A 25,397-nucleotide genomic window follows, 5' to 3' on the forward strand; every position below is an offset into this window, starting at 1 on the left:
AAATTTAGTTGAGGTGACAAGGCCAAGAAGAACCAGTCCCAGTTGCTGATAGTACAAAGACAAGGGGGAGAAAGATTTAGCATTTTGGGCAGGAGATACAAGGAGGGGAATGTGAGGAAAACCTTATCTACACAAGTGGTATCACTGCCGATGAGATGATGATTTCAAAAGGAATTTGGATGGGCACTTGAGGGAAATAAACTTTCAGGACCTTGAATTGCTCTAAGCATTTAAGAACTGCAGATGCTGGAAATCAGAAACAAATAGAAACACCTCTGGAGAGAGAAACAAGAGTTCATGTTCAAAGTCCAGTGACCCTTCAGAACTAAAACTGCAGATGCTGTAGATTTAAAATAACAAAAACCCCTTCTAAGGGTCACTGTTTCTTTCTTCGCTGATGCTGCCAGACCTGCTGAGTTTCTCCAGCAATTTATGTTATTTACTGGAAAAAAACAAACAACTGCGGATGCTGGAGATCTGACACAAATTGAGAAATAGTTCAGGAAATTCAGCTGGTCTGGCAGCATCTGTGGAGAGAGAAACAGAGTTACGTTGAGTGCAGTGACTCTTCGGAACTAAAATAAAACAAGTGCAGATGCTGGAGATCAGAAACAAAACAAAAACAGAAACAAAACAAAAACAGAAACAAAACAAAAACAGAAACAAAGACCCCTCCTAAGACCCACTGGATCTGAAATGTTTTTTTCTATTTCTTCCCCCACAGACGCTGACAGACTTGCTGAGTTTCTGTGGAGAGAGATACAGAGTTAATGTTGAGTTCAGTGAGGTTTTTGTTTCTGTTTTTGTTTTAGATCTCCAGCATCTGCACTTAGTTTAGTTCTGAAGAGTCACTGGACTCAATGTAACTGTGTTTCTCTCTCCACAGAAACTCAGCACGTCTGTCAGCATCTGTGGGGAGAGAAACAGAGTTAATGTTTTAAGTTCAATGACTCTTCACAACTTTTTTTTTAAAAGTTCGTTATAATTTGAATTTTACTGCAGCCTGGCCGTTAAGGGCTGGCACGAGCTACAGTAACGGTTGCCTCGCGGTGTGACTCACGGCGTCTCTTTCTGGTTTCTGCAGCTTCCACTTTCGGGCAGACGGCGGGGCGGTGAAAGTGAAGTCGGAGCCTTCCCTGCCAACCACAATTCCCGTCGAGATCCGAGCAGCCGGGGCCGGGGCCGGGACCGGGACCGCGACCGCGGCCTTCTCCTCCGTCGCCATGGTAACTGCCGCCGCCATGTTGGCCTCCAGCGCGGGCCCTGCCGTTGTCACCGCCGCCCCGACGCTGCTCGCCTGGAAACAGCTGGCCGCCTCCATGCCGCAGCTGCCCGCGTCCACACTGGCAACCTCCCCCTTGGCGACCACATCCCTAGAGAACGCCAAGCCTCAGGTCAAACCGGGCTTCCTCCAGTTTCAAGAGAAGTGAGTGTGAGCCTCACCTGGGGCCTGGTCCACTGTGCCTTGGGGGGAGAAAAGGGAGCCCGCCGCGTTTAAATAAAGAAAACGACAGAAAACAAAAAAAAAGCTCTGCTCTGATGAACAGTCATCTAGATTAAATATAGCAGCTTGCTCTCACTCCACGGATGCTGCCTGACTCGCTGTGATTTCCAGCTTTTTTTGTTTTTGGTACAGATTCCAGCATCTGCAACAATTTGCTCCTACATCGAAAAAAAACCATGTGTTTTAAAGCAAACAAAAACAGAAATTATTGGAGAAATTGAGCAGCATCTGTGGGGAAAAGAGTCGATGTTTCAAGCGAAGTGATCCTTTTCCAGAAGTGCACGTTTTGTTCTTTTCAAAGTAATTTTCAAAAGTCCAACCCAGAATGTCAGTGGGAAATAAAACAAAAGAGACTGGGATGAGGGAGATCCGAAACCCAAAAAAAACGCAGAAATTGTTGGAGAAACTCAGCAGCTTTTGCAGCTTACATGGAGAGAAATCAGAGTTAACTTCTTTTGGTCTGGCGACCCTTCAAAAATAAGAAGGGTCTGAAGAAGGTTTACTGGATGCAAAACTGGAACACTGATTTTTCCCCAGATACCGCCAGACCTGCTGAACCTTTACAGCACTTTGTTTTTGAACTGACTGAGGTTGTTTTCCTTGGAGCAGAGGACACCAAGGGGGACATGATTGAGATGTATAAAATTATAAGGGGCATAGATAGGAAGACAGGAAGAAACCTTTCCCCATGGTGGAGGGATCATTGACTAGTGGGCATAGACTTAAGGCAAGGGGCAGGAGATTTAGAGGAGAGTGGAGGAATTTATTTTCACTCACAGGGTGGTACAAGTCTGGAACTCACTGCCTGTAAGAGCGGTTGTTCTTGACCCACACAGACTCAGAGAGTCATACAGCATGGAAACAGACCCTTCAGTCTATGCTGAAGATAATCCCAAACTGAACTAGTCCCACCTGTCTGCTCCTGGCCCATATTCCTTCAAACCTTTCCTATTCATATACTTATCCAAGTGTCTTTTATACGTTGTAATTGTACCTGCATCCACCACTTCCTCAGGAAGTTCATTCCACACGCAAACCACCCTTTGTGTAAAAAAATTGCTTCATGACTTTTTTAAAATCTCTCTCCTCTCACCTTAAAAATGTGCCCCTTAGTCTCAAAATCCCTCATCTTAGGGAATAGACAACTACCATTAACTCTGTCTATACCTCTCATTATTTTGTAAACTTCTCTCAGGTCGCCTCTCAACCTCCTACACTCCAATGAAAAAAGTCCCAGCCTCTTCAGCCTTTTATAAGTCAAACCTTCCATACCGAGCAACATCCTGATAAATCTCTTCTGAGCCCTCTCCAGCTTGATAATATCCTTCCTATAACTGGATGACCAGAACTGGACACAGTATTATAGAAGCTGCCTCATCAACATCCTGTACAACCTCAACATGACTTTCCAACTCCTATACTCAAAAGATCTGAGCAATGAAGCACGTGTGCCAAACACCTTTTTAACTACCCTGTCTATATATGACGAAAACTTCAAAGAATTATGTACCTGCACTCCCAGGTCCCTCAGATCTATAACACTATCCAAGGTCCTACTATTAATTGTATAAGTCCTGGCCCTGTCTGATGTACCAAAATGCAATACCTCACATTTATCCAGATCGAACTCCATCTATCATTTTTCAGCCCATTGAGCCATTTGATCAAGTTCTGTCTGTAATCTTAGAAAACTTTCTTCACTATCTATAGTGCCACTAATTTTGGTGTTGTCTGCAAATTGACTAACCATGCCTTCTATATTCTCATCCAAGTCATTTGTATAAGTGACAAACAAAAGAGGACACAGAACCAATCCCTCTGGTCATAGGCCTGTAGTCTGAAAAGCAACCCTCCACCATTACTCTCTATCTCCTGCTGCTAAGCCAATCATATATTCAATTGGCAAGCTCACTCTGAATTCCATGTGACCTAACTTTACTAATTAGTCTACCATGTGAAACCTTGTCAAAGGCTTTACTAAAATCCAAATAAACAACATATACTGCTCTGCCATTGATGGGCCGAAGGGCCTTTTCCTGTGCCAGAGACCAATATAACCCTGTGACTTATTCTACAGCATCTGCCATTTGTTTGATGCTTTGCCCTGTTCGATTGAGTCACTATATTCACAAAACACTGCATCACCTATTGTAGCTTAAACCAAAGCAAAAGGTTAAATCAACCGAAACTGCATCACAGCCCAGATTTGCTACTGGGAGTAACAGCACTAGTGATGGTTTTCAGCTCACCATGAGAACTAACAATTTGAGTGAGAAGACTTGGTTCATTTTAGTGAGGCAACCTGGTTGTGAAAGTGGCCCAGAGGAAATCTCCCCCTCATTCTGTGGCCAAGCCATGTTGGGAGTAATCATTCCCAATACCTGCAGCACTGACACCTTCATTCTTCCCTCATTGCAACTGCAGATGCGGGAAGTCTGAAACCAAAACAGAAATTGCCTGAGAAACTCAGCAGGTCTGGCAGCATCTCTGATGGGAAAGCAGAGTTAACATTGAGTCCAGTGACCCTTTTTCAGAGCACAGTAATACCAAACTCCCACAAAGCTACCATCTCACTTGTCATAAACCTATCCTACAGGCTTTCTTGCCAGGTTTCTTTGGCTGTTTTTGATGAGTATCTCGCAATTAAATATTCAGAAGCCTGAAGCCATTGTTTTTGGTCCCTCCGCCAAACTCCATTCCCAAACTCCTCTAGACTCCATCCTCCTCCATAGCAACAGTTTGAGATTAAGATATTAAGCTATTCAAGATCATGGATAATCTGATAATCCTCAACTCCACTTTCCTGCCTAATCTACATAATTCCTGGATAGCTCCTTCTATGACTTGGTCTGATATTTTGTTCTGCTGTGAAACACTTTGGGATGTTTCCTTGTGTTTGAGGTTCTGTATAATGACAATTTGTGTTGTATTGGTGCATTGATTACCTGGATGTCATAAGGGAGCCTGACTGCAACCTCAAGCTTGCGGGACTGGTGCTGGTTTTAACGCACCATTTTAAATTTGGAATGATGTCATCAAATCTTGACATCACAGAAGTGAGCTGTCTCACCAATGTGAACTAAAAAGTTGCCCATTTGTTTGATGTTAAAAATGATAGATAGCTGCGGTGAACATAGAGCAGTAATCCAAACTTAGAAGCTTGTAAAATGAGAATGTACTTTGTGACACCATCTAAGCCCCTTTGAGTGAACTAGATGTGTAATCTATTTTCAGGTATCTGTTATTGTCTGTACAACCTAGAGCTGTTGGCCATTATCTCACAGTAGTTATGTGATTGATATCATGAACTTTCTTGCATCATGAAAGTTTATAATATGCATTCATCAATGTCATTTCACAAGGATTCAAGGCAGCTGTGAATGTCAGAATGTCACTATGAATTTACAACTACCATTAAATACATCAAAACTGTATGTATTATTATATATAAAATACATTACTGGGAGGGATTTAAAGGCAATGAAAATATCTTGGGGGATCATACTGTTGTATAAATGGACACTTAGTTATGGATTTAAGATGCAGTGTGCTCAGAGGCTGATTCCCCCTTGCAGAAAATCAGGACCAGATGCAGTGGGGTTTCACAGATGTTTGTTTCGGAATGAAAGGGAGGGAAATTTATCACTCCAAAGATTGTGAATTTTTACAAGCCCCCACCACTCTGGGTGCTGAGGTTTTGAGTACATTCCAGACAGATCAATAGATTTTTGAGAGCTGAGACAATTAAAGCATACAGGAAGTGGAGTTGATCAGCCATTTTGTTTTATTCATTTCAAGGATATGCATCTCACTGGCCAGGCCACTGTTTACTGCTGATCCCTAATTGCCCAGAGGGCAAGTAAGAGACAACCACATTGCTGTGGGTCTGGAGTCACACATAGGCCCAGACTGGGTAAGGATGGCAGATTTCCTTCCCTGAAGGACATCAGTGAGCCAGATTAGTTTTTCCAACGATCCACAACAATTTCATGGTCATCATTAGATGATTAATTCCAGACTTTTTTAAAAACATGAATTCAAATTCCACCATCTGCCGCAGGATTTCATCCTGGGTCCCCAGAATATTACCTGGTTCTCTGGATTAATAGTTTTGTGATAATACCACCCTACCTTTAAAATAGTAGAGCAGACTCAAGGGGCAGACTGGCCTTGTCCAGCTCCAATTTCTATTCGTCTGTGTTTGTTGTGTGTCTTGAACTGGGTGTTTGCAGCGGTTGATTGCCTAAGAGGCTACAGCTTGCAGCAAAGGCTAATGAATAAAGAACTTTCCTGTTAGACTGGGTAAATCAAGCCTGAAAAGAAACCCCCGTACCCAAAGGTTAGTCTGTGATGGATTGTGCTAGCACACGTGACTATCCTCATGGCATGACCAATGTCTCAAGCATGTGTGTGGTTTTAGATCTGGCTCAGATTGACTGGATAGTTTTGAGTGAGGGCCCATGGGTAGGGTTCCAAGCTAAGGCTTTGACATTCAGCTGACTCATATTCTGACAGGATGGGCATCACCACTGTTTCAAATGCAAGTCTTGTCCCTTGGTTTTGTGTTTCACTCTTGCAATTTCAGCTCTAACCATGATTTTTATGCTCTGCAGCGATCCCTGTCTGGCGACTGATTGCAAATATGCCAATAAGTTCCACTTCCACTGTCTGTTTGGAAACTGCAAGTATGTGTGCAAAACGTCAGGGAAGGCTGAATCACATTGTCTCGATCACATCAATCCCAACAACAACCTTGTCAATGTGCGTGACCAGTTCTCCTATTACTCCCTACAGTGCCTCTGTCCAAATCAGGTAAGCAAGCAGTAAGATAATCTCTTCAATTGTGCAGGATCCACTCAAATGGTATTCACCATTAAGACCAGACCAAAGTGACTTTGAACAGGGATCTCCTCACTAGCACTCTGTAGAGGCAACAGAGGATTACAGAACATGCTGGAGCATTCCAGACTAAACTTTTTTACAGTCTCAATTCTTGGTGACTCCATAAAATATTCTAACCTCTGTATAGAACTTATATTCTAATATCTCTATTGGTTTAATTCTTTTCTTTCGTCTGTTCCTTGGATATTAGCATCGCTGGCTAATCCATCCCTGTATTTGTTTTAATTCACTCATGAGATGTGGGTGTAACTGGCTGGCCCAGTATTTATTGCCTGACCCTAGTTGCCCCTTGAGAAGGTGGTAATGAGTTGTCTTCTTGAACCACTGCAGTCCATGTACAGTAAGTAAACCCACAATACCCTGACGGAGGGGATTCTGGGATTTTGTCCAACGACACTGAAGGAACGGCAATGTATTTCCAAGTCAGGATGGTAAGTGGCTTGGAGGGGAACTTGCGGGTGGTAGTGTTCCCATGCATCTGCTGCCCTTGTTCTTCCAGATGGAAGTGTCTTTGGTTTGGAAGGTGCTGTCGAAGGAGTCTTGGTGAGTTGCTGCAATTTTGCATCTTGTAGATTGTACTTGCTACTGCTGAACGTCAGTGATGGAAGAAATGAGTGTTGAAGGTGATGGCTGGGGTGCCAGTCAGCGAGCAGTTTTTTTCCTGGATGGTGTCAGGTTTCTTCAGTGTCATTGAGGCAAATGGCGAGTATTCCATACACAAACAGGGATAGCTACTATTTAGATTAAAGTTGGGAAAGGTGAAAGTTTAAAGATGGCAACTCAAAAAGCTGCAGGATCTCTCTGATGTGAGACTGACCAGGTTAATTATATTTATGGAAACAAATTCAGAAACTGCTGCTGAAACCTATGCTGATGAGTCCAATGGCAAATGGACTCTCTACCTGTGATACCAGAGTCCAGGGTTCAAGCCTCACCTACTCCAGAGATATGCAATAACATTCTTGAACAGGTTGATTTGGAAAATGTGTTATAAATCTGTTGCTATTGCATAAAATTCCCAACATAATTTGAAATTTCAGTTGGTGATTTAAGCATAGTCAACAAATAATTTACAACAGGTCAAAGGAAGTTACTTAGTTTCCAGTGAAAGCTTTGTGTTTGGCTTTGATGATATTCAAATCCTTATTCAAATTGATGGCACTAGTTCCATCGAAAGTCACGGAAAGCAACATAATTTGTAAATTTCAGATGAAATCATAACAGATAAAAGTGGTTGATCATCAATTGCTGGATCAGGAGCTGAATCGTGGCACATGTGTAACTTAACTCCATTTGTCTCCCTTTGTTCCCCACTCTTTGACACCATTCCTCAACAACCTATTTTAAAAATCTCAGTTAACCCTCACCGTCCACGCCCTCCAACAACCTCCCAAAATCACAACTGTTAAATGAGGCAGATTGAAGGAGGGTGGGGAGCCTAGAGTTGAATATTTTCACTCCTTGTTATTTTCTGAAAAATTATTTCCTGGTTTTACTCCTGAGCATTTTTCCTCTCATTTTAAAATTGGGTCCCTTTTTTAGCTGGACTCCACCCTCCAACCCACCTTGAAGGAAATGGTTTCATGTATCTAGCCTTTAGAAATCTCTTTTTTGAATAATTACAAATAAATAAACAACCTTCTAAGCACAAGGGAGTGTAGATATATACAGCCCTGTCTTCGCATTGACCCACTGTCATCTGGGCGAAGCTGCGGGAAAGTAGATCTGATAGGGCGGCACAGTGGCTCAGTGGCTCAGTGGTTAGCACTGCTGCCTCACAGCACCAGGAACCAGGGTTCAGTTCCACCCTTGGGCAACTGTCTGTGTGGAGTTGCACATTCTCCCCGTGTCTGCGTGGGTTTCCTCCGGGTGCTCCAGTTTCCTCCCGCAGTCCAAAGATGTGCAAGTTAGGTGGATTGACCATGCTAAATTGCCATTAGTGTTCAGGGATGTGTAGATTAGAGGGATGGGTCTGGGTGGGATGTTCTGAGGGTTGGTGTGGACTTGTTGGACCAAAGAGCCTGTTTCTACACTGCAGGGAATCTATGATCTCTGATTTTTCTTTATTTGCTGATAAGATGTGGGTGTCTCTGGGTCAGCATTTGTTGTCCATCCCTAGTTGCCTTTGAGAAGGTAGTGTCTTCTCGACCCACTGCAGTCTTTGTGGTGTAAACATTCCTTGCAGTGCTGTTGGGAGGTGGCTCTAATACAAGATCAACTGTGGTCTAAATGAATGATGGAACTGGCTTGAGGGGCCATATGGCCTACTGAGCTCATGTTTCTGACGTCAGTGCTTCCCACGCCTCTTCCCAATGTGATCCCATTGTAGCGCTTGATAAAGTTTGTAACTCAGAGTCAGAGAAGGGAAGAGAGATACCTGAAAAGTGTGAAGTGATGCACTTTGTAAGAAGGAATGAGACAAGGGAGTACTCAGTGAATGGTGGGACATGAGGAAGCTCAGAAGAACAGGAATCTTGGGGTGCTTGTCCACAGAACCCCAAAGGTGGCAGGCTAGGTTAATAGGGTAGTTAAGCGGGCATACGAGGCATTTACCTTTATCAGTTGTGGCATAGATTATAAGAGCAGGGAGGTCATGTTGGAGCTGTACAGAACTTTGGTTTGGCCACAGCTGGAGTATTGTGTACAGTCGTGGTCTCCACACAATAGGAAGGATGTGATTGCACCAGAGAATGCAGAGGAGATTCGCCAAGATGTTACCTGGGCTGGAGCACTTCAGCTGTGAATAGAGGCTGGATACACTTAGGTTGTTTTCTTTAGAGCAGACAAGGTTGAGAGGGGACCTGATTAAGGTGTATAAGATTATGAGGAGCATGGACAGATTGAATAGAAAGCATCTGTTTCCCTTAGTCAAAGGATCAATAATAAGAAGGCATAATTAAACTGAAAGGCAGAGATTTCAAAGGGATTTGAGGAAAAGACATTTTCATCCAGTGGGTGGATTGTTGAGGCGGGAAACCTCACAACATTTAAAAAGTACTTGGATGAGCACTTGAAATGTCATAACATTCAAACCTATGGGCAAAGTGCTGGAAAGTGGGATTAATGTAGACTTAGAGCGGTCTTTGTCAGTGTAAACTCAATGGGCCAAAGGGGCTCTTCTGTGCTGTATCATTGTATGATTCCAGATGTTAGAACAAGTGGAGAAATGTCAGAGTCATAGAGTCTTACAGCACAGAAACAGACCCTTCAGACCAACCAGTCTATGCCAAACATAATCCCAAACTAACCTAGTCCCAACTGCCTGCTCCTGGCCCATATCCCTCCAAACTTTTCCTATTCATGTAATTATCTAAGTGTCTCTTAAACATTGTGATTGTACCCACATCCACCACTTTCTGAGTAAGTTCATTCCACACATGAGCCACACTCTGTGTAAAACATTTGCTCCTCATTATTTTTAAAATCTCTGTCCTCGCATCTTAAAAATATGTCCCCCTTGTCTTGAAACTCCCCCATCCTAGGGAAAAGACAACTACCATGAACCCTCATGTTTTCATAAACTTCTATAAGGTCACCTCTCAACCTCCCATGTTCCAGTGAAAAATATCCCAGCCTATCCAGCCTTTCTTTCTAACTCAAACCTTCCATACCCAGCAACACCCTGGTAAATCTCTTCTGGACCCTTTCTAGCTTAATAATATCCTTTCTGTAACAGGGCAACTAGAACTTGACAGTAGTACTCCAGAAGAGGCCTCACCAGTGTCCTGTACAACGTCAACATGACTTCCCGTATGGGAGACAGAGCTGTTAAGAGCATGGCAGCTAGAAAGCAATGGCCTTTTCCAACAATCAAGGATCTTGGGGAAAGTTGCCTAAGGACACACAGTTTAAGTTACAGATAAAAATAAAACCCTGCTCTGCACATGAAAGAACCGTGGAGACATTGCAGGATTGTCGACCAAATTCTCGACCCCACAGCTGCTTCAGTTTTCAAACCCAGTTGCTCTTATTGGCACCCCACTGGGAGTCATGAACCCTAGTTTGTGAACCCCTGTCGTATGTAGGTAGAGAGGAGTTTAATTAGGGACGATGGATTCACATGTTATGTTATGTTACATGATGGGTGGCCTGAAAAAGCCCTAGCAAAACTAGAGTCATTGGGAATTGGAGACAACTGTCCACAGGTTGGAGTCATACCTGGCTCAAAAGCAGATGGTTGTTAGAGGTCAGTCATCTCAGCTCAAGGACATCAGTGCAGGAGTTCCTCAGGGTAGTATCCTCGGCCCAACCATCTTCAGCTGCTTCATCAATGACCCTGTCTCCAACATAAGGGCAGAAGTGGGAATGTTTGCGAATGATTGCACAATGTTCAGCACCATTCGCTTCTCCTCAGATACTAAAGCAGGCCATGTTCAAATCTGGACAAAATCCAGATTTGGGTTGACAGATGGCAAGTAACATTCATGCCACAAATGCCAGGCAATGACCATCACCAACCAAGACAATCTGTCCCTTCCCACTATCAACATCCTGGGGATTACCATCTACCAGAAACTGAACTGGGCCAGCCATAAATATACAGTGGCTACAACAGCAGGTCAGAGCCAAGTCCCTGAAATGAGTTACTCACTTCCTGACTCCCCAGAGCTTGCCCACCACCTACAAAGCTCAAATCAAGAGTGCGATGGAATACTCCCCAATTGCCTGGATGGGTGCAGCTCCAATAACACTCAAGAAGCTCAACACCATCCAAGACAAAGCCCGCTTTGACTAGCATCACATCCATTAGCATCCACTCCCTCCACCACCAACATGCAGTGACAGCAGTGTGTACCATTCACAAGATGCATTGCATAAATTCACCAAGGCTCCTTAGACATCGCCTTCCAAACACACGACCTCCACCATCTAGAAGCACAATTGAAGTAAATACTTGGCAATACCACCACCTGCAAGTTCCCAATCACCATCCTGACTTGGAAATATATCTCTGTTCCTTCACTGGAACTCCATCCCCAGAAGCACTCTAGGTGCCCTTACACCAAACGGACTGCACCAGCTCACCACCGCCTTCTTCAGGATAATTAGGGACAGGAAGTAAATGCTGGCCAAGCCCAGCAATAAGTAGAAAAAAAAATGTCTGAAATCTGCTCTAATTTTTTAACAACCTTCTGTTCTGTTGCAGCAATGTGAGTTCCGGATGAGGGGACACTACCACTGTTTACGACCGTTTTGTAACTTTGTGACTAACATCACCACGAAACTCCCCTGGCACATCAAGAAACATGAGAAAGCAGAAAGAAGAGCTGCAAATGGATTCAAGTACTTCACCAAACGAGAAGAATGTAGCAGGCTAGGTAAAAACAATAGTATTAGCAAAATGAAATGCTTCAAAGCAAGTTGCATTTCTATATGATGTTTGACATGTTAAAATATTAAAACTCCTTCACCTTCAAGTAAAATTTGACCCTGATTCACAAAACAGATGTTAGGCACAGGTGACCAAGAGCTTGTTTACAGAGTTGGGTTTTAAGGAGCATCTTAAAGGAGGAGAATGAGATGGAGCTCCAGCTGAAAGCACAGCTGCCAGTGGTGTAATGAGAGAGGTCATGAAGGCACAAGAGGCCAGAATTGAGTGAATGCAGAGACCCCAGAGGGAATTTAAAGAAGGAGGACACTACAGTGATAGGCAGGGGTGAGGTCAAGCAACAAAATTTAAAAGTAAGGATGAGAATTTTAAAATCAAGGCACTGTTCAACTGGATTCGAACATAGGGATGGCAACAAAAGTTGGGATATGAGCAGTGCCCTGAGACATGTGTTACAAATAATATGAAAAGGAATTTTTCACACTAAAGATATTTTAGTAACTGACCCAGGAGCCAAGTCTGACTGCAAACTTACTTTACAAGAACCAGCTGTGTCCCAACTCAGTGGGAATAAATTATGGGACACTGCAACTTGGGGGATGGCAGGAGTGAGGTACATCAAGGTTTCTGCCAACCCTGGGAGTGGAACACAAGGTGCAAACCACAATCAACACCAGCAAACTTCAAAGATCAAGGGTACGAGACAGATAGACAAAAGCAAGACAACCTGGGCCATAGGACAAATGTATCAAATACGGGATAATCCTGAAAACTTTGGCTTTCCTATGTATTCCAGCACTGAGGGTGTCAGACAGTATCCCTGCTGACTAAAGGAGCCTGAAGCCTATGTTCAGAGCTGAATCACTGATGACTATGGTAGATAAGTCCCCAGGACGTAACAAGATCTATCTAGGATACTGAGGGAGGCAAGGGCAGGGATTGCTGGGATGGAGACAAAATAACTGCAGATGCTGGAATCCAAGGTAGACAAACTGGATGCTGGAAGAACACATTAGGCCAGGCAGCACCTGGAGGAAAGGAGCGGGTTTGTTTCATGGTGTGGTTGAAGGGCTGAATCGGTCACAGCAGTGTGAAGGGTACTCTTCTGAAGAAGGGTAGTACCTGAAACATTGACTGTTCCTTTCCTCCAGATGCTGCCTGGCCTGCTGTGTTCTTCCAGCCTCCTGTTTGTCTACCAGAAATTGCTGGGAACTTGACAGAGATCTTTGCAACCTATTTAGCCACAGGTGAGGTCCCAGAAGACTACAGAATAGTAAATCTTGTTCCTTTGTTTCAGAAGGGCAACAGGAATACTCCAGGAAATTAAAGGCAGGTAAGCCTACGTCAGTGGTAGGGAAATTACTGGAGAAGATTCTTAGGGACAGGATTTACTCACATTTGGAAAAGAGTGGACTTACTTCGGATAGTAAGCATGGCCATGTGTGGGAGAGGTCTTGTCTCACAAATTTTATTAAGTTTTTTGAGGAGGTGACAAAGGTGATTGAAGAGGATAAAGTAGTAGATGTTGTCTACACAGACTTTACTAAAGCATCTGACAAGGCTCCTCATGGTAGGCTGATCCAGCAGATTAAGTCACACGGGTTCCATGGTGAGTTGGTAAATTGGATACAAAATTGGCTTGGTCATAGAAAACGGACGGTATTTGTGGAGGGGTGTTTTTCTGACTGAAGGTCCACGTCAGTGGTGTTCCTCAAGAATCAGAACTGGGAACTCTGTCATTTGTTATATATTAATGTCCTTTAGGGAAGGAAACTGCCATCCTTACCTGGTCTGGCCTACTTGTGACTCCAGACCCACAGCAATGTGGTTGACTCTGAACTGCCCTCTGGGCAATTAGGGATGGACAATAAATGCTGCCAGCGACGTCCTCCTCCTGTTAACGAATAAAGAAAAGAGATGAAAATGTAGGTGGTCTGATTTGTAAGTTTGCAGATGACATGAAATTGGTGTAGTTACGGATATGTGCCTAGAACATACTGCCAGGGTGATGATAGAAGCAGATATGACAGAAATGTTTAAAAGACATTATTTCAGACATGAAAATGCAGGGAATAGAGGGATAAGGACAATGTGCAGGAGATGGGATTAGTTTAGAATGACATCATGTTTGGCACAGACATGGTGGGCTGAAGAGTCTGTTTCTGTGCTGTACTGTTCTACACTCTATGACTGAAGGAACGCTAGGCCCAGGCCTGAGCTGTATCCATGATAACTGAAGCAGCTGCGTCCTCACTTCCAGGTTAGCGATTGCTGATTGGATGTGTTCCTGGATGGTTATCACATACATGATCTCCAACCTTTCTGTCCAATGAAACAGCCCATTGCTAAAACCTTTGTAACTAATAAATCTTTAATGCTTTGAATAAATTGGAAGAACAACATGCTTTTTTTATGACCCCTTATGATTTTACCCCATTCTGGACCTTGCTTGTAACAATGCTTGTGAGATTAATCTACACTCCTGTAGGTCAAGGCCAATCTTGAACGAAGCAGGGCTCGAGGAGACAAAGTGAGGAAATGGGTAGTGGTTCTGGCGGTGGTGTTGACGGGAGGAACGTAAACTTACCCCCATTTATTTTTATAGGGGGAAGGATAGGAAGACAGAAATGTCCTTGCAGCGCATTTTGCTTTCCCAGAGGTACTTAATACTAATAAAGAGGAGAATGTTTCACAGCCGTAAGCAGCTAGAATTAATTGAGTTGCAAGCTCTTTCTCTACCAACTCCAGTCCTTTATATGGATTCTGGTTGCAAGACATTTTTGAACATGCCTGTGCTAAAGTCAGTATCTTAGTAATTAAAGTCAAGGCTGATTACAGATGTGACAGCTGATTCGCCACTTGATTGAAAAACAGAAGTTGACAGAAAATACTAGCGCAAAACAATACACAAAGCTCAATTCTCTGATTAGGACAAAGTATGCAACAGCAAGGAACTAGTCAAAGTACAAAATAACAAACAGAGAGAGTGGCATGTTGCCAATTATAAAAAAGATTTGGTTTGTAAAAGTAAAAGAGGATGTCAGTTTATCTTCCACAGTTCCCCACAGCTTGATCCCATAAACACCAAGGTTTCCAAGGCGTGCAGTTCAGCAAGATGTAGGTCATTCTATCATTGGCAAATGTTGTAAACAGACCCCCTGGTGTTACCTGTATTATCAGTGTGTAGAGGTCTCTTGTTCCGCAGTTACCCTTATTTACTGGTCTGTGGGTTTTAATGAATTGGGGACATCAAACAAAGCAACGTGATGACACATCATTGTTCCATAGGCTGGTTTCCATGGTGATAGGCGAGCCTGTACCTGCCCATCCTGACACTGTTTCTACTCTGAGATATTATCAAACTACTCTATTATTCATTTATTTTCCTTCTCCCCCTTCTTTTTCTCTCCTGTCTACAGGTTGTAAGTACAATCAGGTGAACAGCCACTTCCACTGTATCCGCGAGGGTTGCCATTTTTCCTTCTTGCTGAAGCATCAGATGACATCACATTCCCGCAAGCACATGAGAAGAATGCTGGGTAAAAACTTTGACAAGATTCCCAATCAGGTAACTTTTGTTTTTGATTTAAACCAAATAAATTAATCAGAGCCAATCTCTTCCCTATGTAGGAGAGGGACAAAACCAGTAAACAAACCAGTAATGCTTGGAAGTGAATGTGCTGGTCTTCCAGGACTTCCATTTTGAAGTATAACCAGAAGGGTTGGACCAGTATGTCTTATTCACCATCTTTACTGTTCTTTTTTCCCTTCTGGGAAAGCAGCCACTTGACCAGCACTCCATCCATGATCTTCCTCATTCACTCCCCTTTCCATTGATGTACAGTGGCTGCAGTGGGTACAAAGGTACACTGCAGTAATTCACCAAGGCTCTTTTGACCTGCCAAACCTGCAACCTCCACCATCTGGAAGGACATGGGCAGCAAATACATGGTTACACCGTCTCCCACAAGTTTCCCCTCTGAGACACCCACTGTCCTGACTTGGAACTGTTTCGCTGTACCTTCACTGTCACTGGGTTGAGATCCCGGAATTCCCCAAATGGCATTGTGGGTGTACCCAACCACAGGGACTGCAGTGGTTCGAGAAGGTAACTCCCCACCACCTTCTCCAGGGCAGTTAGGGATGGACAATAAGTACAGGAGTAGCCTAGAACATCTCGATTCTATGAACAAAGAAAGACACATTAGAATCTTTCTCTGGAGTATACTAAATTCTGAGGTTGAGAATTCATAAAGTCATAGAGTTTTTACAGCACAGAAAGAGATCCTTCAGTCCATCATGTTCACGCCAGTTAACAAACATTCAACTATTCTAATACCATTTTTCCAACACTTGGCCCAAAGCTTTGGATACTGTAGCATTTCAAGTGTTCATCTAAATATTCTTAAATGTTTTGAAGGTTCCTGCCTCTACCCAACTTGCAGACAGTGAGTTCCAAATACCCAACACCCTCTTGGTGAAAACATTCTATCTTAACTCCCCTGTCAACCTCTTGCCACTTACCTTAAGTCACTGTCCCCTGGTGATTGTCCCCTCAACTAAGGGGAAACGTTTCCCCCTATCTGACCTGTCTGTGCCCCTCATGACTTTGTACACCTCAATCAGGACCCCCTCAGCCTTCTCCACTCTAGGAAAAACAACCCCAGCCTATCTAGTCTCTCTCCATAGCTGAATCGTTCCAGCTCAGGCAGCACTCTAGTGAATCTCCTTTGCACTCTGTCTCGTGCAATCACATCCTTGCTATAGTCTGACTCCCAGAACTGCGCACAGTATTCGAGCTGTGGCCTCACTGGAGTCATATGCAGCTCCATCACAACCTCCCTACTCTTGCATTCAATGCCCTGACTAATAAAGGCAATTATCGCATATGCCACCCGATCCACCTATCCAAAACATGCTCATTTCGGTCTACGAATGTTAGGCATTTCAACCCAGTGTCAGCGTCAAGTAGTCCCAGGTCCTGGCATAGGATCTAATATAAAGTCCCCTTTACCCTGTGCCAACATCCCATCCCACCTCAGGTCAATGTCACTGACATTTTATGCACAATTTTAAAAGTCAGTGGGAATATTTTTAAATATTTCTCACCACCACCAGCTGTTTTCACTCCAAACACACATTGATTGAAAGCTGTTAGTTCTTAACTCACAGTTTGTGAAGTACCTAAATTCAAAGGAGAGTAAGTGAAGACTGTTCAAAAGACTCTTATGGTCCCTGCAAGACATTCATAATTAGGAGGTCACTCCAAATGAACTGAACAGCGCCTTGCTCTACTCTGCCCATCTGGATTGGACACTAAAGGTATTAGACAATTGCCCATTGCTCTCTGTCCAACTGCCACTGAGCCCACCTCCTCCCCGCCACCTCCAAACACGTGGCTGTTTCCTCTCGTCACTGACACTGAATAGGCAGCCATCAGCTCCTCATTCACAGCCTGGTTTCCAGACCTTGGCATAGGTTTTACTACAGCAACACAGCTCCTATCACACCAGTGTGGGCTGTAGCAGCTCACAGAGTACTGTACTGACACATTATCATCCTCCTGAAGATCAGGACTATGTGCTGGCACTAAGGAGAGGTTAGACACTAGTCAAACTGGACCCAAGCCAGTTAGTGAGATACAAACAGCTTCCTTTATGGATAGAGTTTATTGACTGCTCAGTCTTTCAACTCCCTATACGTGAGACATATGGCAATGGTTACCATTGGCTAGTTTTTTTTTTAATTTCTGATTTTTATTGAATTCAAATGTCACCATCTGCCATGGTGAGATTCAAACCTCAAGGCATTAACCTGGGGCACTGGATAACTAGTCCAGTGACATTATCACTGCCCCACTGCCTCCCACTCCCTATACACGTGTGCTTAAGCAATTAGTGGCTGTTATCTGTTTCTCCTTAACCTTAAATGAAGACATTAACAAACTTATCCAGGCATTAAAAAAAGCTGAGATAATGGTGGACATTGACAGTATACTGGACAGATCATCTTTGGAGGTTCTGGTTCAGTTAGGGCTGTCACAGCAAAAACATCACTGGAGAAGCTGAACTTAGCAGCTTAAGATAGAGTACTTCACAGACATAAAAAAACCTACTGAATACGGGAACCCAGATGATCCATTCAAATAGAACCAAGGAAATATGACCAGGAAATATTAATGATAATTTGTGAGAAAATGTTTCCAGTTGAAATTAGGAAGAATTTTTTTTCACAGAAGTGGTGATTGAACAACCATACCAACAGCTGTGTTCCACATTGCATGTGTAAGACCATAAGGCATAGGAGCAGAAGTAGGCCATTCAGCCCATCGAGTCTGCTCCACCATTCAATGAGACTAGGGCTGATCTGATAATCTTCAACTGCACTTCCCTGCCTTTACCCCAACAGCCTTGATTCCTTTACTGAGTAAAAATCTATCAATCTCAGCTGTGAATATACTTAACAACCCAGCCTTCATGTCCAAATGATCAGACAGCGTGATAAAGCTGCTAAAATGGGAGAGTCGGGGGACTGAGGGTGATCTTTGGGAGGGCCGAACAGCCACGAATGGGAGTTTCCTCAGAGCCAGTGGGCTGGTTCCTGCTGCACACGTGGCAGGGTGGGACTAGCTCCTAGGAAGCTGCTCTGGTCCCTGGCTCATTCATCCAGTTGACTTTTCTTTGACTACAGTTTTGCTTCTTGTCAGGGTCCCAGGAGCGACGATGCATTGGGAAGCGTGGCTGTTGCTACCGGCTCCTCAGCAATGAGTTCAACACCCAACATGATGGACACGGAAACAGACGAGTACATGGACTACGCAGCGGGTACAAGCCCTGCAGGTCTGTCCTCGGAGTCCTCCGTGCCAGACCGAAGCTGCACGAGTACGCCCATCGGAAATGAAAGCAGTGCAGCTGGTGAGGCATCTACCACACTGCATCCCTCTCCAATAGAATACTGAAGTTAACAGGCTCTGTACCGTCCTCAAATGGAGAGGTTTCTTAATCAAAATATAGCAGGTTCCAGAGGTTTTTGTGGTGCAATGATAGTGTCCCTACCTCTGAATCAGTTGGCCTGTGCTCAAGACCCATGTGCTCCAGCAGTGTGTCATAATATCTCTGGAACAGGCTGATGAGACACTATCTTAAAGGGTGTTGTGGCAGAGTGGCAATGTCCCTACCTCTGGGCCAGGAAGCCCTGGGTTCAAGATTCACCTGCCCCAGAGGTGTGACATAATATCTCTGAACAGGTTGATAAATAACTAAGTATTTCTGAGCAGGTTCCTAGAAGGACAGTGCAGCTTTGAAAATAGAAAGCCATGTAAATTGGACAGGCAGATCTGAATTATAAACAGAAAACAGTGACAACACTCATCAGGTCAGACAGTGTTGGAGGAAAGGGGAAATAATTTTTGACCGTGAAGGGAATGTGACTGAGTCAAAGTTTAAGATCTGTGACTGCAGAAGGCAAAGGAGTTAGACCATTTGACTATTCTGAGGCAAGGAAAGGGTAGAAATAGTAACAGTAAGGATGATGTGGAAGGCAGGAGAGACCATTTGTACCACATGCAGTCCAAAGAAATGGGAGCAGCTGTAATGATCTTAAATGGCAGAACTCGATGTTGGCTGTGTTGTGCCTCAAGTTAAGCAGACAAACGGATGAAGGTCTGTACTGATTAAAAGGTTGGGGGAGGGTCATACACCTGAAGCACAGGACCTCAGGATGCTTAAAACCAACTGATACCAGAAGCGGAGTAAAGCTGGGGTCCTTCTACAACATGGAACACCTGGTTGTTCAGGAATGAGGTGAAAGGGTGTATTTTGGCCAGGGTCATGTTTCCTTTGGGATGATGAATCTGTCCAGCATTTCAATGCGAGAGAGAGGGAGAGAGGCTGTACTGGTAAACGGATATTGTATTGTAATACATGACCTTCCCCAAAATATTTTCAGGCACAACGTGCACACGAACCACATCAGCTGTATATCTTGCATCGTTCTTTACTGTTATTAGTTTAACTTGACAGTTTTTAACTGCATCTCCATTTTCATCTTTTTTTTCACTGTGGTGCTTGGCTGTGATTTCATTTCAGTTTTGTTTTTGTTTCTCTCCTTCTGCTTTTCTGAATATTTCTTTAGGCTGTCCGGTTGCTACTGCTGCTGATGCTGTCCACACTGCACCATCTCCATCTTTTCCCCAAGCCCTGCTCACATCTCCTGCTCCCCCTCCTTCACTGCCATTTCTCCTCCCTCCATCCTGTCTCTCTCTACTCAGCGCGAATCTGGGGACCACCAGGAATGTTGTCATACCGACCAGCACGCCCGGTTTCAGCCCGATCATTGCTGCTCCCAGTCCGATTAAAAGTGATGTCCCAATAGTACAGGACGCTGCAGGTACTCGAACCAAGGTTTACTCACTTAACGGAAAAAATGACTGCAGGGGCCTGTTCGTTGTTCATGGTGAAATGTAATGGAAATGTCTTTTTAATCATTGCTTCCAGGCTACAAAGTAACCAGTGAGTGGCCTCTTCCTGTGTGGCAAAATCATGGGCAAGTGAAGAGGTCTTTGGTTGTAAAAGGCAATAAGGATTAATACAGTTCTATCACAGCCAAGTCTGTTATAGAGTAGTGCTAATGTCACTAGGCTAGTGATCCAACACCCTGACCTAGTGTTCTGGGGGCAAGGATTTGAATCTCTCCATGGCAGAAGGTGAAAATGAATTAAAATGGGATGACCATGTAACTACTATCAATTGCCATAAAACCCTGTCTGGTTCACTGATGTGTCTTTAGGGAAGGAAATCTACTGGCCTACATGTGACTCCAGACACAGAAATATGGTCGATTCTTAACTGCCCTCTGAAATGGTCCAAGCAAGATACTCGGTTCATTAGGGATGGGCAATAAAATGCTGGCTGTAACAGCAATGCCCACATCCCATGAACAATTTCAAAAACAGACAGGAATTCCTGATACAACAGAGCTACAATGAATGGTGTTCAGTTTCAGGATGTATTGAAAAGAGTGTAGGATGTAATTAAATCTGAGTCTTTGTTCGGTGCCTTGAAAGGTTTATGGCTAAACCTTCAGGGGCAGTTGCAAACAATGGGTTTTACCCATTGTAACCATGTGGAGTTGTGGTCAGATCAGTTGCCCTGTGAAAAATACCAAATCTATAAATAAGTACAAGAATAAACGCTGAGAAACTCAGCAGGTCTGGCAGCATCTGTGCAGAGAAAACAGAGTTAATGTTTCAGGTCCAGTGACCTACTTCAGAATGCAGATACTGCCTGACCTGCTGAGTTCTTCCCACTTTCTTTTTTCTTACCTTTGACATCCATAATCTATCAACTTTTTTGATTCATTCGTGGGATGTGGGTGTCGCTGGCTGGACCAGCGCTTATTGCCCATCCCTGATTATCACATAGAATGTGATGGTGAGCAGCTTTCATGAACTGCTGCAGTTCTTGGGATGCTTTGTTAACGAGCAGTACAGGCAGATCATAGTAAGCAAGGACATACTGATCGTACAGTATTAAAAAAACTAGACAGAGGCATTCAAGCTACGTTGCACAAGGGTGTGCGCTAAGCAAGATCAACATTAGCAAGATCAGCATTATTTAAAGTTAAAGAGTCCGTTCATCAGTCTAATAACAGCTGGGAAGAAACTGTCCTTGAACCTGCTCGTGCGTGTGTTCAAGCTTCTGTTTCTTCTGCCTGACGGAAGAGGTTGTAGGAGAGCATTACTGAGGTGTGATGGGTGTTTGATGATGCTGGCCACCTTTCTGCGGCAATGAGCCGTGTAAATGGAGTTCATGGATCGAAAGTCAGCTTCCATGATGGTCTGCGCTGTGCACAACACCTTCTGTAGTTTCTTATGGTCCTGGCAGAGCAGTTGCTATACCAGGCCGTTATGCACCGGGACAGCATGCTTTCAATGGTGCATCTATAAAAGTTGGTGAGAGACCTTGCGGACATGCCAAATTTCCTGAACTGCCTGAGGAAGAAGAGGTGTTGTTGTGCCTTCTTGACAGTCGTATCTATGTGGGAAGTCCAGGACAGGTCAGTTATTGTCACTCCCAGGAACATGATGCTCTCTACCCTCTCAGCTTTGAGGCCAGATTTAGAGGAGAGTTATGGTGCTGGAGGAGTTTATGGAGATGGAGGCAATGTTGTTCTGCTAGGAGGATTGGAAGCCGAGGATGAGAATTTTAGACATTGCTCAAATTGGGAGCCAGTATAGTTGGCAAGCAGAGGGGATACTTCCTGAATGTAGACTTGCGGAGAATTAATATAGAGCCTCTGTCAGAGCTGACACGGGAAATGACACAGAAACTTGCTCAATCTACACCAATGACCACATCCCTAGGGTTTAACTTGGCACACAGCAAGACCATTAGACCCAAAACATAGGAGCAGAATAACAATCCTCACCACCATTCAATTAGGTCATGGCTGATCTGATTATCCTCGACTGCACTTTTTTGCCTTTTCCCCATGCCCTTGACTCCCTTACTGAGTAAAAATCTGTCTGCCTCAGCGTTGAATATATACATTGACCCAGCCTAGACAGCCCTCTGTGATAAAGAATTCCACAGATTCACTACCCTCTTGGAGAAAAAAAAATCCCCCTCATCTCTGTCTTAAATTACTCTGAGATTATGCCCTCTGATCCAAGACTCTCACACAATTTCCCTGCCAAAGTCCCCTAAGAAACTTGTTTGTTTCAATGAATCATGTGTCATTCTAAATTTCAATGAATATTGGGCCAACCTACTCAACCTCTCCTCATAAGACAGTCCCTTCATACCTGGTATCAGCTGAGTGAGCTTTCTGATCCTAGTGAACCTCCAATGCCAGTATAGCTTTCTTTGGGTAAGGGGACCAAAACTGCTTCCAGCATTCCAGTGTAGACTGACTAGCACCTTCTGTAGTTTCAGCTCTGGGAATTCAGGGTTAATTCTTCACAGAGAGTGTGATTACTATGTGGACTGGTTTATCATATAGAGTAATGGAGGCACAACCTCTGCATCACTCAAGAAGTAATCAGTGTGAATTATAAAACCCTTTCGATGGGATGAATCATCTCCTTCTGTTGCTTTGTGTAAGTTTCTATGGGACGATGAATTCAATGGGGAAACTGGGCTCCATCTTCTGTGCTAAACTTTATCGTTGCGTTAAAATGTTAGACACTGTTAGACAAAGGCCATTATTTTTCATTCTAACATCGACAAGATCCTTAATGAGAAGAAAATGCCAACTGAAACCTTTCACACAATCTGAACTATGTGGGTTATCTTGTACAACAACGTAACAAATATGGACTAGTCCACACCAAGAGGACAATGTGACTGCAACAGGACAACACGACAGAAATATCCAGGGCCTGTTTCCATGTTGTATCATTCTACGACTCTAAAATGCAAAGTCATTATTACAATCTAGAACATTCGTCTGATACCCAATATGTCTTTGCTCAGTGTGACACAATTCAATCCTGACAGAACACTGGGCAAGTACCAATGGAGTGAGACACAAAAGACCGCAAATATGATCGGTGGTAGGAGTGATGTGGTTGGGTAGGGCTACAAAGGTATGTAGACTGGGTAAGGGGAAAATAGTCTGCAAGAGCTGCTATTTGTTAGAGGCAATATAAAGAATCTGCTGATAGTTCTGCTACATGTCAGTAGAGAAAGACTTTGTCTTGTCCTTGATCCAGTGCCGAATGCCTGAAGGTGTATGGTCACCCACTCCAGGTTATCTTGAGAGTATTAGCTGATGCTGTGTGTACACTAAGGTAGAACTAATACTGAGGGGCCTTCCCAACTATCTTTTTTTGTTGGATTTCTTTATCCAGTTTTCTTTCATTCTGCAGTAAATGTGGGTTTTGACTCTGCTTCACCCAATCTGGTGAAATTTTACACACTTGAGATCAGCTGCAGATCCCGGGTTGGTCTCCTAGCTGTTCAGGGCCATATTATTGCCTGTGCTAATGGAGATGCAGAGCAGGCACAGTGCGAGGAGGCAAAAGAGTTGATCTTGGTTTCCAGCCCAATTTGTACATCTAAAGATTCCCTACCACCTCCCTTCGCCCTGCACCCAGTGGAAAGTTCAGCAAGAGTAGGGTGAGTATTATGATCATTGACCTGAAGGGACTTTGTGCAGAGGGCAAACATTCTGGTTCCCATGTATTAGAATGAACCACAGTTTAGTCATGGAAAGATGAGGGCTCTCTACGTTTGCCAAATAGTTTGCTTTAAACTGGTGTCCTGTTACATAACACATGACTCTCCAGTGCAGCTGTGAATGTGGCACGTTGGAACACTTACAGATAGCAATTGGTTACTGGCCAATTAGTTGCTAGCTCTTTCCAAATCAATACAGCAAATTATGTGGCACAATGGCAGTGACCCACCACTGGGCTAGGAGGACAGGATTCAAATCCCAGTTTCCCTGGAATTTCACAGGTCTGAACAGGTTGACTGAAAACATTTAGGAGGTCTGGTGGAGCTGAGGTAGTGTCCTGACCTGTTCACCATGAAAGTCTGCGTTCAAGTCTCATCTGCTGCAGAGCTGTGTCAGAATACATTTGAACAGGTCAATATCAAAGGGAAATAAAGCAAAACTGATGAGGGCAAATGTGTTTCTTCTATTTCCTGATCACTTTACAGTTGGATCTTTCAACAATTTTCCAGTTGTTGAACGTAGTCAAGACTGAAATTGATAGATTTTTGGGGATTAAGGGAAATGGCAAATGTTACGGTAAAAGATCAGCCATGATCTAATTGAATGGCCTACTTCATCTCTGAATGTGGTCTTATCCTGCTAATACTTAATATCCTGGCTCCTAAATAATGCATCCTTACTGGACTAAGCTGGAATAGACCAGATGGGCCAAATGGTCTGTTTTTGCGCTGTGGATTCTGTGTAAAGTGTCCTACACCCTTGGAACAGGCAGCCACATCAGGTGGGGGCGGAAGGGACAGATGAGCGTGTTGGAATATGATGAGAAAAGCAAATGGCACCAAGAAAAAGTTTCAGTGTGCTGCTGTGTGTTTACTGAACATGTATATCAACACCCAGTCTTAGAATTGCAACAACCCAGCAATGCACCCAAACCTCTGGTGTGATAAATGAAACCTCGTGTGGTGTTCGTGACAAAAGTATCAAAATTAGCTGCCTCCGCATTATTACAATGGTTAAATACAGAACATATTGAAACCTTTTGCAAATGTTATGCAAATGTGAGAGTGAGTTATTATTATTTGTGTTTATGGCAGAGAAAGAAAGCACACGGGTTTTGCTATAACATTTCATAAATGATTAACATTTCCTGAAAATATTTCCATAACATCTGCCCTTTAGCAACAGCTGGAACCTGTAGCATTCAGTAATACAATCAATTATTCTCTTAACCCAGTTCAGCCTTTTTAACACCACATCTTGGGAGTTCTGTACTGGGACACCCAGGACTTTACAGAGGGAGACTCGCAATAATCTTACATACTTCTTAAAGGCAGAATGTGCATTTATATTGTACCTAATCATATTTCTCAGGGCATTGCAAACAATTTTCAAGAATTAAATAGTAATTTTTTAACATCAGGTCGTCCCTATCTTTTGCAACAAATTCAATTTTTAAACAAGCAAATAAGATCGATCTGCAAA

General features: G+C 43.6%; 1 protein-coding gene across 4 annotated transcripts in view; it reads left to right on the forward strand.

Moving 5' to 3' along the window:
• The window catches only part of casz1 (castor zinc finger 1), a 370,171-nt gene that overhangs the window by 332,951 nt on the left and 11,823 nt on the right, over positions 1–25,397 (forward strand). For 3 of the 4 annotated variants that reach the window (XM_048615145.1, XM_048615147.1, XM_048615146.1), the window contains exons 18-22: positions 1,085–1,426; positions 6,118–6,316; positions 11,553–11,724; positions 15,155–15,303; positions 18,442–18,649. In XM_048615145.1, coding sequence (XP_048471102.1) covers positions 1,085–1,426; positions 6,118–6,316; positions 11,553–11,724; positions 15,155–15,303; positions 18,442–18,649 — 1,070 coding nt within the window. Of the gene's footprint in view, positions 1–1,084; positions 1,431–6,117; positions 6,317–11,552; positions 11,725–15,154; positions 15,304–18,441; positions 18,650–25,397 lie in introns of those variants that run through there. The other variant, XM_048615148.1, reaches the window with a different exon arrangement.

Source organism: Rhincodon typus, chromosome 31 (genome assembly GCF_021869965.1).
Source record: "Rhincodon typus isolate 14 chromosome 31, sRhiTyp1.1, whole genome shotgun sequence".
Lineage (NCBI taxonomy): Eukaryota > Metazoa > Chordata > Chondrichthyes > Orectolobiformes > Rhincodontidae > Rhincodon > Rhincodon typus.